Source organism: Oncorhynchus gorbuscha, linkage group LG17 (genome assembly GCF_021184085.1).
Source record: "Oncorhynchus gorbuscha isolate QuinsamMale2020 ecotype Even-year linkage group LG17, OgorEven_v1.0, whole genome shotgun sequence".
Taxonomy (NCBI): Eukaryota; Metazoa; Chordata; class Actinopteri; order Salmoniformes; family Salmonidae; genus Oncorhynchus; species Oncorhynchus gorbuscha.
In genome coordinates, this window is record NC_060189.1 from 33,613,500 (window position 1) to 33,628,216 (window position 14,717).

Genomic DNA, 14,717 nt, shown 5'->3' on the forward strand with positions numbered 1-14,717 from the left:
AAAAGGAGATAAAGACATTATTATAGGACCATACCGATTGAGGCCCAACAGGAAAGTCAAGCGTTATCTGGATTCAAATGGGTTTGCACTTTTGGGACTATTACATTGGTCCTACTGTGCCAGACAAGCTCAATCAAGTGCAGATTCATTATTTGAAGGAAATCAAATACTATTAGAACCCAGGTCTGACTGACTCTTTACAAAATATCATGTTAATCTATTGAGGGGTTTACCTGCTTTGACAGCAGATCTGCCTCCTAGTGTGTAGCTCTTGGCTGCAGGCTGCTGCAGGTACATGTGGTAGATGGAGGAGGAGTTCATGGTGGCTGGGCCCTTCCTGGGGGACTGAGGCCTGGAGGAGGACCTGTCTGGGACATAGGGCCTCACAGCCACTGCCAACGGGGGGTCAGGCCTCTCTCCCTGGCCCGGCTGGGGTGTGGGGCTGGGGGGGACAGAGATACGCTGCTGGATCTGCTGGGAGGAGGAACCAGGAGGTGCAGGGGTTGGAGCTGAGCGCTGCCAGGCTAAGGTGGCAGGGGCAGACCTGGGCAGGGAGCTGGTAGAGCAGACTATAGACGGGTGACCAGTAGGTGCAGGGTAAGTGCCATAGATGGGTGGTGGTTTGGACACGGATCCTCCTGGTAGCTTACTGGAGTCAAGGCTCTGTGGAAGGAAATAGAGTGAACCAGTTAGATAGACGTCCATGTAGGACAGTAGGAAGGAGAGAGTCCAAGGAATGTGCGAAAGAGCAAAAAGTGAATGGCTGCGTCTCAATAGTTTAAAGTGGATTCTCTACTTGTGTCCTCTCCTTCGTCCTTATTGATCTGAAAAAACAGGGTCTGTGAAAGCAAAATGGTGGAGAATGCCTACTAGGAATTTGCTTTTCATGGTTAGTTATAGAATAACAGTGCAGGTGAAGGAGAGGAGATGATGACAGGAAGCTACTTTAGACTATTGAGAGGGTCTCAATGACCGTAGTAGTGGGAGATGAAGTAGGGATCTCACCTGGTCTGGGCTGGTTTTCCTCCAATCTGAAGGTTGGCGTGAGGAGACACTTTTACTCATGGTGGGCCACACTGCATCATTGGCTACAGGAGGGGTAGAGAAGAGAGGGATTGAGTGAGAAAGGCAAGAGGTAAAAGAGGGGAGGGGAAAGAGCAGGACCCGGTAGTCTGTGTATCAGTATAAAGGTTGGGGAAGATGGGCTGTGGTATTCTAGTTGTCTTGAGAAGTGATCGATAGAATGTTGACGTAGTCTAAATGAGCAACTGAAAGTACAGTTACACACACACACAACACTGTATTTGAAGAACTAGTACCTGAGGCTAATACGTTTCCATTTCTAGATCACGTTGCTCTCTTTGCCTTGTGTCTCATACTAATCTCGGTTAACCCAGAACTAAAGTCTTGCGCAGTTGGTCAGATGCTCGATTAAGTTCTGGGCCCATATGTGTTAAGAGAAGAGGATAGGAAAAATGCTAACACCTGCGAAATCACAATTTGCCCACAGCACCGGGAACTAATGCTGCTCGTTATCCCGCGCATCCCATTGTATCATGACAGATCTCCCGTACCGTTTATGTCATCTGTCCACTAGAGATTAGTCTCATACAGACTGGCACAGTACAGGAACAGGGTGACCTCCATACCTATATTGCAGGACAGACTGACCTGAGGGACACAGTGTCAGTTCTAATAACAAGGAGTATGTGCTGTGTGTATTTTAGTCCCCATTTCTGATCCGGTTTAGATCAGGTTAAAGGGATTAGAGAATGTCTATCACTCCAAGAGGATCTCTCTCTCACTCCCTCTCCCTCTCTTCTCTCGCTCAGCTCTCCTGGAGACATAGTCTGTCTGGAGGTAAACTAGTCCCTGCATCCTGTCTGTCTGTCTGCCAGGCTTCCTATTAAACCTGTTGCAGTGTCTGTGCCAGCAAAGCCACTGCTACTCTCCCTTTCAAACATTACAACTGCCCGGTCCTATTAAAGGTGAGCACTAGAGGCGCTACATCATCTAAGGCTGAGCCTGAAATGGCATGCTATTCCCTATATTAGAGCACTAGTTTTGACCAGGGCCCACATAGAGCTCGGGTAAAATAAAGTGGACAATATAGGGAATAGGGTGCCATTTCTGACGCAACACAAGTCCATCAAAGAGGACACATCATGCCTCTCTCTACATGAGTCCCGTTTGAATTGTACATTCATAGAGGTGGACAACTATGCATCAGTAACCCCTTCTCGAACGTCATAGATCTATTTTTGTCCATACAAATAAACCATGTAGCCTATCCATTTCCCATTATTCAATCGAGGTCATTTAGACTGACCGTGGTATTTTTGGCTACAAATATTCACACAATAACATTCAATTCCAATATAAATGAATTGATTTTCTAGGCGAGAAATGAATGGGACCTCATAGTAGGCCTACAGAAGATGAACACAATAGTTACATAATGATTCAACCTGTAGCTACATATTTTATGTAAGGAGGGAAGGCAAGGCTGTGGCATTAGTTTTAGGTAGATGTTATAACTATATACATGCATGTACACTACCGGTCAAAAGTTTTAGAACACCTACTCTTCAAGGGTTTTTCTTTAATTTTACTATTTTCTACATTGTAGAATAATAGTGAAGACATCAAAACAATGAAATAATACATATGGAATCAGGTAGTAACCCAAAAAGTGTTAAACAAATCTAAATATATTTTATATTTGAGATTCTTCAAATAGCCACCCTTTGCCTTGATAACAGCTTTGCACACACTTGGCATTCTCTCAACCAGCTTCATGAGGTAGTCACCTGGAATGCATTTCAATTAACAGGCGTGCCTTGTTAAAAGTACATTTGTGGAATTTCTTTCCTTCTTAATGCGTTTGAGCCAGTCAGTTGTGTTGTGACAAGGTAGGATGGTATACAGAAAACAGCCCTATTTGGTAAACGTCCAAGTCCATATTATGACAAGAACAGCTCAAATAAGCAAAGAGTAACAACAGTCCATCATTACTTTAAGACATGAAGGTCAGTCAATACGGAACATTTCAAGAACTTTTAAAGTTTCTTCAACTGCAGTCGCAAAAACCATCAAGCGCTATGATGAAACTGGCTCTCATGAGGTCCGCCACAGGAAAGGAAGACCCAGAGTTACCTCTGCTGCAGAGGATAAGTTCATTAAAGTTACCAGCCTCAGAAATTGCAGCCCAAATAAATGCTTCACAGAGTTCAAGTAACCAGCAACTGTTCAGAGGAGACTGTGTGAATCAGGCCTTCGTGGTCGAATTGCTGCAAAGAAACTACTACTAAAGGACACCAATAATTAGAAGAGACTTGCTTGGGCCAACGGAAACTTGTCCTTTGGTCTGGAGTCCAAATTGGAGATTTTTTGGAGTCTCACAAAGACCGCCGTGTCTTTGTGAGACACGGTGTGGGTGAACGGATGACCTCCGCATGAGTTTACAACCGTAAAGTATGGAGGAGGAGGTGTTATGGTGTGGGGTGCTTTGCTGGTGACACGGTCTGTGATTTATTTAGAACTCAAGGCTCACATAACCAGCATGGCTACCACAGCATTCTGAACACGCCATCCCATCTGGTTTGGGCAACAGGACAATGATCCAACACACCTCCAGGCTGTGTAAGGGCTATTTTACCAAGAAGGAGAGTGATGGAGTGCTGCATCAGATGACCTGGCCTCCACAATCCCCCGACCTCAATCAAATTGAGATAGTTTGGGATGAGTCGGACTGCAGAGGGAAGGAAAAGCAACCAACAAGTGCTCAGCATATGTGGGAACTCCTTCGGGACTGTTGGAAAAGCATTCCAGTTGAAGTGGGTTGAGAAAATGCCAAGAGTGTGCAAAGCTGTCATCAAGGCAAAGGATGGCTATTTGAATATAAAATATATTTGTTTAACACTTTTTTGTTTACTACATGATTCCACATGTATTATTTCATCATTTTGATGTCTTCACTATTATTCTACAATCTAGAAAATAGTCCAAATAAAGAAAAACCCTTGAATGAGTAGGTGTTCTAAAACCTTTGACCGGTCGTGTACATAACTATCAGAATTCATGTTTAATCACTGTTGTTGATATCGAGTTATGCTACTGAAGCCCCTCTCCTTCTGCTGCCCTGGTCCCTGGCTGCCGACTCACTGTTGGCACCGTGGGCCCCTGAGGGGGACCGGGACCCCTCTCTCAGCTCCACGGGGTCCACTATGATGTCTAAATCTGAGACCTTCCATTGGCCGGAGGGCTTCCTCACACCGCACCCCTCCTCCTCTGCTGAGCCGAGACCGCCACACACCGTGGTCACAACAACAACAATAACGATGACAACAACAGCAGGAAAAAGACGATACGAGTAAGGGAAGGAGAAGAAGAGGTCCACAGACAGACATGGGAGAATAGAGGAAAGGAAGTTAGAGAAAGCTGAGCCAGATAACACAACAATAGGACGAGTTTAGATTTGAAATATCTGCTCAGAGGTGTTACGTGCTGCTACCACTCTGAACTAAAATCCTCCACCACCTCCTCCTTACCAATCTCATGACTGTCAAGATAAGATCAACCAAGGTGTCCCAAATAGACAGATACAGTCTGACAAACGGTAGTTTGAGAGTGATAACGTAGGTAAAGCTGCAGAGTGTGGAGCAGGGACTGACCTGATTTAGAGCGGCCATGGTTGATGGGGCCAGTCCCAGGGACAGACTGTGGTTTTAAGGGGTCTGGGGGCAGAGCGTAGCCTCCCTCCTGTCTGCCTGGGACGGGGACCTGGATATAGGGACACACAGCGGCCACGCGCCCTGAGCTGCTGGGGGTAGACTGGGGGGAGGGAGGCCCATTTATCCTGTTAAGCTGTGGAGTGGAGAGAGAGAGACGGGAAATACAATGTCAGCTATACTTAAAATCACAATGATCTGCTGTAGATTACAGAGAATTTCAAAGAGACAGAAAGTGAAGCCAATGACCTAAATACTGAATGTATAAACAGTGCCGAGTGAAATTCTTAGCATCTTGTTGGCTTACATTTGCACATTTAAAACTTGTTTAAAGGCATCAAAATGTGAAAACTGTGAGTACTTTCACTAGGCACTGTGCAGTGCAGTATGTAGGCGTGCTATGCTACTGCATATGCGCTGATGGTCTGAGTGTAAGAGTGAGTGGGAACAGAAAGTTATTGAGTATTGAGATAGATTGAGTATGTCTGAGAACACAAAGGTATTGAGTATTGAGATAGATTGAGTATCTGTAGGAACACAAAGGTATTGAGTATTGAGATAGATTGAGTATCTCTGAGAACACAAAGGTATTGAGTATTGAGATAGATTGAGTATCCCTGGGAACACAAAGGTATTGAGATCTCTGGGAACACAAAGGTATTGAGATCTCTAGGAACACAAAGGTATTGAGATCTCTAGGAACACAAAGGTATTGAGATCTCTAGGAACACAAAGGTATTGAGATCTCTAGGAACACAAAGGTATTGAGTATTGAGATAGATTGAATATCTCTGGAAACACAAAGGTATTGAGATATATTGAGTATCTCTAGAAACACAAATGTATTGAGATCTCTAGGAACACAAAGGTATTGAGTATTGAGATAGATTGAAGATCTCTGGAAACACAAAGGTATTGACATATATTGAGTATCTCTAGAAACACAAAGGTATTGACATATATTGAGTATCTCTGGGAGCACAAAGGTATTGAGATAGATTGAGTATCTCTGGTGAGCTTGTGAGAGTTCCTTCCTGGTCTTACAGGGTTGTTCTCTTTTTGACGTGCCTCAGCTTTTTTCTTGTGCAGGCGCTCGCGGAGGTCCCAGATGCGCTTGTCCATCATGGTCACCTCTGTGTTGCGCTTATTCAGCAGCTCCTTGTTCTGCTGCAGCCTGCCGCTCTGCTCCGTGTTCAACTTGTTACGCACCTGACAGAGACACAGAGGGAACAGGGAACGGCATGGCTGTGAGTCACACCATGGGTCAGATGGATGGGAAATAGGGTCATTCCTGTGTGTGTGTGTGTGTGTGTGTGTGTGTGTGTGTGTGTGTGTGTGTGTGTGTGTGTGTGTGTGTGTGTGTGTGTGTGTGTGTGTGTGTGTGTGTGCGTGCGTGTGTGTGTGTGTGCGTGCGTGCGTGCGTGCGTGTGTGTGTGTGTGCACGAGTGGACGTGTGTGCGCGTTGGTGGCATGGCAGAGTCACGCCAGTGGGCATCCTGTCCTGTCTCTGTTTAACCAGGCTCTGGCAGGATGAGGGATGAAGAGACAAAAGCTGCAAATGTCCTTCAGAATGAAAATGTAAATCTGACTCTAATCTCCTCTCCTTCATCTGATCTAGAGCTGGATGATGTAACATCCCCCTGAAAATTTGAATCTGAAGTGTCATTACTTTATATAGTGTCATTTCTTGCTGTATTACGTAAAAACACGTGTCACATTAAACTGATCTCTCAGCATGACTCTGTTTCATCATAATCTAGTGGTATTGTGATGAGATGTTTACTTCTGTACAGTACTTGCAGTACAACTGAAAATATCATTTTAAATGGCTGAAGCAAGCACACATTTTCTTCAGGAAATGTACCTGTAGCTCCTGGTAAAGTTTGCGTAGCTCCAGGGCGGCGGTGCCAGTGAGAGGTCCTCCTAGGGGCTGCAGGCCGTTGAGACGTCCCCTCCTTAGGTCCTCCAGCTGCTGGGTGAGCTGGTCCACCTTCACCACAGCTGACTGCAGCTCTGCCTGCTTCTCCTGGAACAGCCCACTCACATGCTGAATCTCAGCCGCTGCATGGGTAGAGGACAGGGGACGCAATACACTAATATCAGTAACTATGTATTATGTGTGTGTATATGTGCGTGTGTTATGGAGAAATCAAAACATATGCTTCAAGTCTGATGCTGTGTGAGAGAAGAGTGAGTATAGTGTATCATTATCAGTGTGTGGCAGGCAGGGTGCAGCCTTGGACGTTATACAGAACAAGACCCTGCTACAGTATGACCATGGAGACGTTAAAACATTCAGAGAACTCCTGTCAACACCCAGACACACCCAGTTCCAGACCACAACATAGGGAGGGTCAGATTCCAGGCTCACTGACAGAACTATGGAAAGAGATGACATCATGGACAGCTGAACGGAGCCCAGATTCTACTTTCACCACGTTAACAGGGAGTGTGTTACACACGCGCAAGTGTGTGTGTATTGGAGCATTGCTTACACAGGTTGCCATTGATGAGCTTGCTGTAGTCCACCTGGCCCCTCATGGCGCGGATCTTCTTTAGTTTGGCCTCCTGACTCTCCACTCGCTCCTTCAACCTCTGCAGCTTCTCAGCCTCTGACGCTGTCTGGCCCTGTGTGTGGTCCTGCTGCTTCAGGTACCTCAAACGCTGCTCCTGAGGGGAGGGGGGGGGGAGGGGAGGGGAGAGTTGAAGGAGGGACAGAGGGGAACAATGAGTTACAGATGTGGGGAGGTAAAATGTAGTGCAAGCATTCCTCCACTTCATTCAGACACAGATTCAATTACACACACTGACGCAGACACACATATTTGAACACAGGCACATAACAACGACCTGCTTTTAGAAACAACTTTTCACACACACACTACACAGCCACACACACCTCCGTTCTCACAGAAGAGAGCTGAAAGGAACAAAGGACGAAAAGGAAGGAGATGGTAAAGGAAAAAGAGAGTGGAAAAGAGAAAGAAAGTAATAAAAAGTATTGAGAAAAGAGGGAGCAAGAGACACACAGCAAATGTAATCGAATTCAGCTTACTTAGTGGACCTAAACACACAGATTTGCAGAGAAGAGAGAATACACAAACCATTTTTCTCTTAGCAAAACATTTAAAGGGCTTTGCTGCCAACACACGTTTTCTCCAATACAAAAAATACCAGCCTTGCAAATGACATACATAGATAATCTAAATAACAAAAACAAATCATACCAGTGGTGGAGTGAGTGAATGAGTGAAAAACAAATCAGTATGTGAATGAGAGCGAATGAGGTAGTGAGTACAAGGGATTGCAAGGCTATGTGGTGCTGACTAAAGAATTTTCAGGTCTGCTCTAGAATGAGCAAACACAATGCAGGTTCTGACACAGAAAGAGAGAGCGAGAGAGAGAGAGAACTGGGCAGGGAGTGTTGACTAAACACAATCCACTGTTCAATAGAAGGACAAAATGAGAGCGGTAACCCACTCTATGCAAACACCCAAAATCACAGCTAATCACACACATTAATACACAGTGTTAATACAGTGAACAAATAAAACATTCCCATACTGACACGTGTATGTACGTAGCTTACAAAGTCATAGAAGCTTCTTTAAACCTCTAGTAGTCAACTGCATCACCAGTATTACCCTAATCATCAACACATAAAAAGGCATCATAGCTGCTTATAGGATAGACAACATTGAAACATCCAGTGTTTCCTCAGCCCCCTAATAAAACATAAACAGACATATTTACCTTCAGACTGAGATACACCAGTTAAAACCTAATCCACAATCGGATCTAAACAGGAAATGTGATTATCAATAAAATACTAAAGAATACATGACAAGTTGTCCCCTGATGTCTCAGGTAAATGCTTTCCTGGTGCTAAATTTGAGTTTCCAGTATGTCGCATGTGGTAAAATAGGGTAAACCCTTAACTGTTAAACCCTCTCGGTTCCTCTCCATCCTCTCCTCTCCTTGAGACAGCCCAGCAGCTGGCTGCTCACCGCTCACCTCATTTCCTGCCGGACATCTATTCCCTTCCTGTTGTTGTCCCTGCTCGTTGTCCCTGGCGATGCATGCTGCCACCTCACACAATGACCATACTGACCTTAGTAACCATAACCCTGTACCTAGCTAGTGACTGCCACACAACATCACACACAAGATGATCTAGGAACTGCTTGATGTGTTTAAATGACCACAGAGACCACAACAAGCTGACCACAGTACATGTGACCAGATCAACAACAGACCATGTGTGAACTATATCCCAACCAATCAAAAATCAAGCATAAGCAGAAGTACAATGGTCAGGAAAAACTCTTCCCCAACGCATCCCACCACAAATGCTGTTTGTGATGAGCAACCAACACTATAAAGACATGACAGGCAAGCAGGTAACACACACTCACTGCCTCTCTGACCTTTTAGCACTCATGTTTGCATGTTAATGTATCCTCCATGTAAACAGATGCACCTGTTTTGGATCTTCATCCAAACCCTTTGACAGTGTGCAGGTATCTATTTCCCCTGATAGCATGTCCCTCTGTCTGAGACCACAGTAAAACAGGCCTCAAAGTCGGGGTCGCCAACTTATTTATTTTATTTTTTAGGAACAAAAAATGTGGAGTACAGATTATTGTATGGGACAATATACAAACATGTTACCTGCTGTCATGTCTTAATAGAGTTGGTTGCTCAGCACAAACAGCATTTATGGTGGGATGAGTTGGTGAAGAGTTTTTCCTGACCATTGTACTTCTGAGAACGATATTTTGAAAAATAAAATGTTACATTTACATTTACATTTAAGTCATTTAGCAGACGCTCTTATCCAGAGCGACTTACAAATTGGTGCATTCACCTTATGACATCTCATGACATATTGAGTAAATGTATTTATTGGTTTATTTTAATTTTTATAAGAGATTTTTAAAAATGGAATGAATTGAAGGTTATTTGTGGATATAAAAATCGAAATGCACCGATTTTAAGATTGTGTCATTATATTTGGGGTAGGGTCACAAGAAATGATTGTGAACAAAATGGTGTACCCAGAAATTCTGGCTGAAAAAGTTTGAATACCATTGCTATTGAGGAGATAGGGTGCCATATCAGATGGATCCCTGGTGACATTTGTAAACTGAGGATCTATGTATAGCTCTATAACATATAGATCTGCTCTCTGACCCACATGTTGACTGACTGGAGCCCACAGCAGAGAGAGGGAGGGACTGAAACCTGAGCCAAACCAGAACAACTGTCTGTGACCAAGCAGAATGATTTACACTCTGGACACACTCAAATGGCACCAGGTTGATGTTCAGTAGCCACCAAATGGAAGAAAAAGGGACTGAAGTAAGGGGGACTACCCGGACTTGTCCAATGCGAAAAGCTTTGAAGCGTTTTGCTGTGGTGTTCTGTAATGGACACAAACCAAGCTAAACCAACACAACCACTCAACATAACAGAAATTGCCAGGCATCTCAGAGACCAAAGCTATAGACACCAGTCGGTTTTCTAAATGTGAGGTCAAGTGTGGAGCAGTGGTCTAAGGCATTGCAGTGCTTGAGGCGTCATTACTGCCCCGGGTTCGATCCCAGGCTGTGTCAAAGCCGGCCATGACCGGGAGACCCATGAAGCAGCACACAATTGGCCCAGCGTCGTCCGGGTTAAGGGAGGGTTTGGCCGGCTGGGATGTCCTTGTCCCATCGTGCTCTAGCGACTCATTGTGGGGGGACGGGCGCCTGAAAGCTGACTTTGGTTGCCAGTTGTAAGGTGTTTCCTCCAACACATTGGTGTGGCTGGCTTCCGGGATAAGCAATTAGTGTGTCAAGAATCAGTGCGGCTAGACAGGGGCGTGTTCCGGAGGACTCATGGCTCTTGACCTACACCTTTGCGCTTAGTGGGACAATAATTTGTTACGGGAGTTGCAGCGATGGGACAAGACTGTAACTACCAATTGAAAATTACAAAATTGGGGAGAAAAAGGAGTAAAAGTTCAACAACAACAATATATATATATTTACAGTACCAGTCAAAAGTTTGGACAAACTCCATTCAAGGGTTTTTCTTTATTTTTACTATTTTCCACATTGTAGACTAAAATGAAATAACACATATGGAATCATGTAGTAACTAAAAAAGTGTTAAACAAATCCAAATATATTATTTATTTTAGAATGATTCTAAAATAAATAATGTCCATTGCTAGTGTTTCTTGGCCCAAGCAAGTCTCTTCTTCTTATTGGTGTCCTTTAGTAGTAGTTTCTTTGCAGCAAATCGACCATGATGGCCTGATTCACGCGGTCTCCTCTGAACAGTTGATGTTGAGAAGTGTCTGTTCCTAGAACTCTGTGAAGCATTTATTTGGGCTGCAATCTGAGGCTGGTAACTCGAATGAACTTATCCTCTGCTTCAGAGGTAACTCTGGGTCTTCCTTTGCTGTGGCAGTCCTCAAGAGAGCCAGTTTCATCATAGCGCTAGATAGTTTTCCGGATTGACTGGCCATCTTAAAATAATGATGGCCTGTCATTTCGCTTTGCTTATTTGAGCTGTTCTTGGCATAATATGGACTTGGTCTTTTACCAAATAGGGCTATCTGTATACTACCCCTATCTTGTCACAACTGATTGTCTCAAACGCATTAAGAAGGAATGAAATTCCACAAATTATCTTTCAACAAGGCACACCTGTTAATTGAAATGCATTCCAGGTGACTACCTCACGAAGCTGGTTGAGAGCTGGTTGACATCAAGGCAAAGGGTGGCTACTTTGAAGAATCTCAAATATAAAATGACTACATATGTGATTAGATATGTGTTATTTCATAGTTTTGATGTCTTCACTATTATTCTACAATGTAGAACATTTTTTTTTAATTAGGAAAACCCTTGAATGAGTAGGTGTATCCAAACTTTTGACTGGTACTGTATATTATGTTTTTTGTTTATATATATATATATATATATATATATATATATATATATCATTGACTATGTGATCAGCAGTGTCTGTGTCCTAGTACCTTGGCAACCAGCATCTGCTGTTGGGCCTCGATCTGTTGCTGTTGACGTGTGGCCATCTCCTGCAGCTCCGACAGAGACAGCTCCACGCTAGGGTTTCCCACCTACACACACACGCACGTGCAAACACACACACACGTACGCACACACATCAGACAAACCGGGAGAAAGAACAAGCTCAAAATGTGGGCCCTCTCAAACAACAAACAAAGCACATCCTCACACACACATATTGACATGAAAACACTGGCTGCATCAGATGATGAAACATTATGCTGTAGAGTTACAGAGACTGGTGTAGGCAGCAGTGGACCTAGATATAACAACGTCAAACATGGAGACAACAGGTCTCATCTCACTGTCTTATGTAAGAGTATTCTCCATAACGTCAAAAAACACATAACTCTCCTCTCTGATGTGAAGTTACATTAGCTTTGTGATATACAAAATGCATATCAAACAGAATATCATACAAATTTGAATATCAAACATTATGGTCATGATATTAAAAGGTTTGATGCTGACCCGTGATGCTGTGTGCAGGATGTGTGCAGCACACAGCTGTCAAAAACAATATATATATTTTGTTTAAATGCATTTCTCAGTGCACACACACTGCAGTCACATGGCGCTCACACACACCAGCCATCATCACTGGACCACTAGGAAATGCCTGGATTGCCTAAACAGGAAGCGTGTAGTCCTGTCATGTCCTGCAATTGTGTATAGTTTTGTGTATAGTCACTGATTAACAAACACAATGCTGTCTCTCTCTCACACACACTTTTTATAAAACACACACATTAAGTCCTGCTTTCACAGTCAACTCATTATCTCCCTCAGGTGCTTGATCTCGAGTCTATCCTTTTGAGGTGAAGAATTTGTGGTTTTGTATCTTGAGAAAAGGGCTAGTGAACAGGAAGTCTACAAAGCACAGCTTAGTGAGGTCACTGGACCATTCCAATCCATTCCCATTACGGCTAAAGTTGAAACCATGATGTTCAAAGGGAAATACATTACAGCAACCTTGAACAGGCGTCTGGTGCTTTAGCTTGTGGTGCCAAGGCAGCATCTGTGAGCTAGTGAAAACAGGAAGGCTTGCTGTTCGCCTTTGGACAATAGAAGCCACGAGGGAAATAGGGTCATTCCTCTGCGTGTGTGTGTGTGTGTGTGTGTGTGTGTGTGTGTGTGTGTGTGTGTGTGTGTGTGTGTGTGTGTGTGTGTGTGTGTGTGTGTGTGTGTGTGTGTGTGTGTGTGTGTGTGTGTGTGTGTGTGTGTGTGTGTGTGTGTGTGTGTGTGTGTGTGTGTGTGTGTGTGTGTGTGTGTGTGGTGGAACAATGAGAGGTGCCTCTGAGTGGTCGATTCATTCATGCCTCAGTCAATGGACATGTCAAGTGTCGCCTGTCACATCAAGATTTCCTGGAATACATGACTTCCTCTCCCCTGAGGGGCTTAAATATGCAACATTTCAAGTCACCAGTAACAATTCAACAGTGGAACATTGGGTCATCCATTGTCAGAAGGATAGAATGAGTACTACACTGAACATTTTGGACCAGTGGAATCCATTGATTAGGCCTAAGGGCAGAATTGTCCTCATTCTAGAGAGGCACCAAGTTATGTCAAGTGAGGTTTTAAAAGACAACTGAAGCAGGCTTGTTTGCATTTCAACAGAACTGTAGAGAAGCTTCATACAACATAGCTACAAACAAATGTTGAACTTTGAAAACTACTGCTGTCTGTCTTAACTAGTCTGTCATTGTAAGTTCAAAAACAGCAGGAGAAAAGGGGTCTATAATGCAATTTAAGGGAAATGGACAAAAAACTCTAACAGTGCATTTCCTTCACATCAACATTGACATAACTGCTGATATTAGGAAACAGCGTCCCTGTGCAGGATCAGAATTCTGACTCAGCCCTCATACCATACGCAGGACCATGCCAGAGTACTGTACCTGCAATATTTTATCCATAGGAAAAGACAAATAAAATGTTAAACAGGTGTAGACTGACAGTGAAATGCTTACTTACGGGCCCTTCCCAACAATACAGAGAGAAAGAAAATAGAGATATAATAGAAAAGTAAAACACGCAATAAAAGTAATAATAAATACACAATGAGTAATGATAACTTGGCTAAAAACGGGGCACCAGTACTGAGTCGATGTGCAGGCGTAAGAAGTAATTGAGGTAGATATGTACTAGTGGAGGCTCCTCAGAGGAGGAAGGGGAGGATCATCCTCCTTAGTGACTTTTTATTTTATGTGATTTTTTTTGTTGTTGCATTTTTAGATAAAACTATACAAAATATATTCACATCACCAAACAATAGATTAAAACACACTGTTTTGCAATGAAGGTCTACAGTAGCCTCAACAGCACTCTCTAGGGTAGCACCATGTTGTAGGCGGAGGACAGCTAGTTTCTGTACTCCTCTGGGTACAATGACTTCAATAAAACACCTAGGAGGCTCTTGGTTCTCACCTCCTTCCATAGACTTACACTGTAATTATGACAACTTCCGAGGATGTCCTCTAACCGATCAGAGCTCTTGCAGCATGAACTGACATGTTGCCCACCCAATCAAAGAATCAGAGAATGAATCTAGTACTAAAAGCATAAGCTACAGCTAGCTAGCTAGCAATGCGTAAAATATGTTGAGTAGTTGACTCAAAGAGAGATAAAATGACCTTTAGGAGAGGCAAGAAAGAGTGAGGGAGATGTTGTTGTATTTCACTTTCACTTATTTAGCTAGCGAATGCAGCTACCTAGTTTAGCCTACTCAAACACCCGGTTCAAACAGAGAGGGACGCTATGTTAGCTAGCTGGCTATGGCTGTTCAACACTGGAATTCTTCCAAGTCAAGGTAAGCTTTTGGTTTTATTAATTTCTTGCCACAGGGCCTGCCAGTGTAAATGCTTGCTGCTGACTGTACACTGTTCGAGTAGCTATGTTGACT

The 14,717-nt window shown here is 43.6% G+C and overlaps 1 protein-coding gene across 12 annotated transcripts in view; it reads right to left on the minus strand.

Moving 5' to 3' along the window:
* LOC124001465 (apoptosis-stimulating of p53 protein 1-like) overlaps nucleotides 1–14,717 on the minus strand; it is a 44,226-nt gene that overhangs the window by 3,940 nt on the left and 25,569 nt on the right. For 8 of the 12 annotated variants that reach the window (XM_046308233.1, XM_046308225.1, XM_046308231.1 and 5 more), the window contains 8 exons: nucleotides 11,761–11,862; nucleotides 7,226–7,400; nucleotides 6,595–6,791; nucleotides 5,775–5,939; nucleotides 4,674–4,866; nucleotides 4,165–4,293; nucleotides 1,006–1,088; nucleotides 234–663 (listed from right to left, as the gene is read on the minus strand). In XM_046308233.1, the coding sequence (XP_046164189.1) occupies nucleotides 234–663; nucleotides 1,006–1,088; nucleotides 4,165–4,293; nucleotides 4,674–4,866; nucleotides 5,775–5,939; nucleotides 6,595–6,791; nucleotides 7,226–7,400; nucleotides 11,761–11,862 (1,474 nt within the window). The remainder of the gene's footprint in view (nucleotides 1–233; nucleotides 664–1,005; nucleotides 1,089–4,164; nucleotides 4,294–4,673; nucleotides 4,867–5,774; nucleotides 5,940–6,594; nucleotides 6,792–7,225; nucleotides 7,401–11,760; nucleotides 11,863–14,717) is intronic. The other 4 variants (XM_046308228.1, XM_046308227.1, XM_046308226.1 and 1 more) reach the window with 4 other exon arrangements.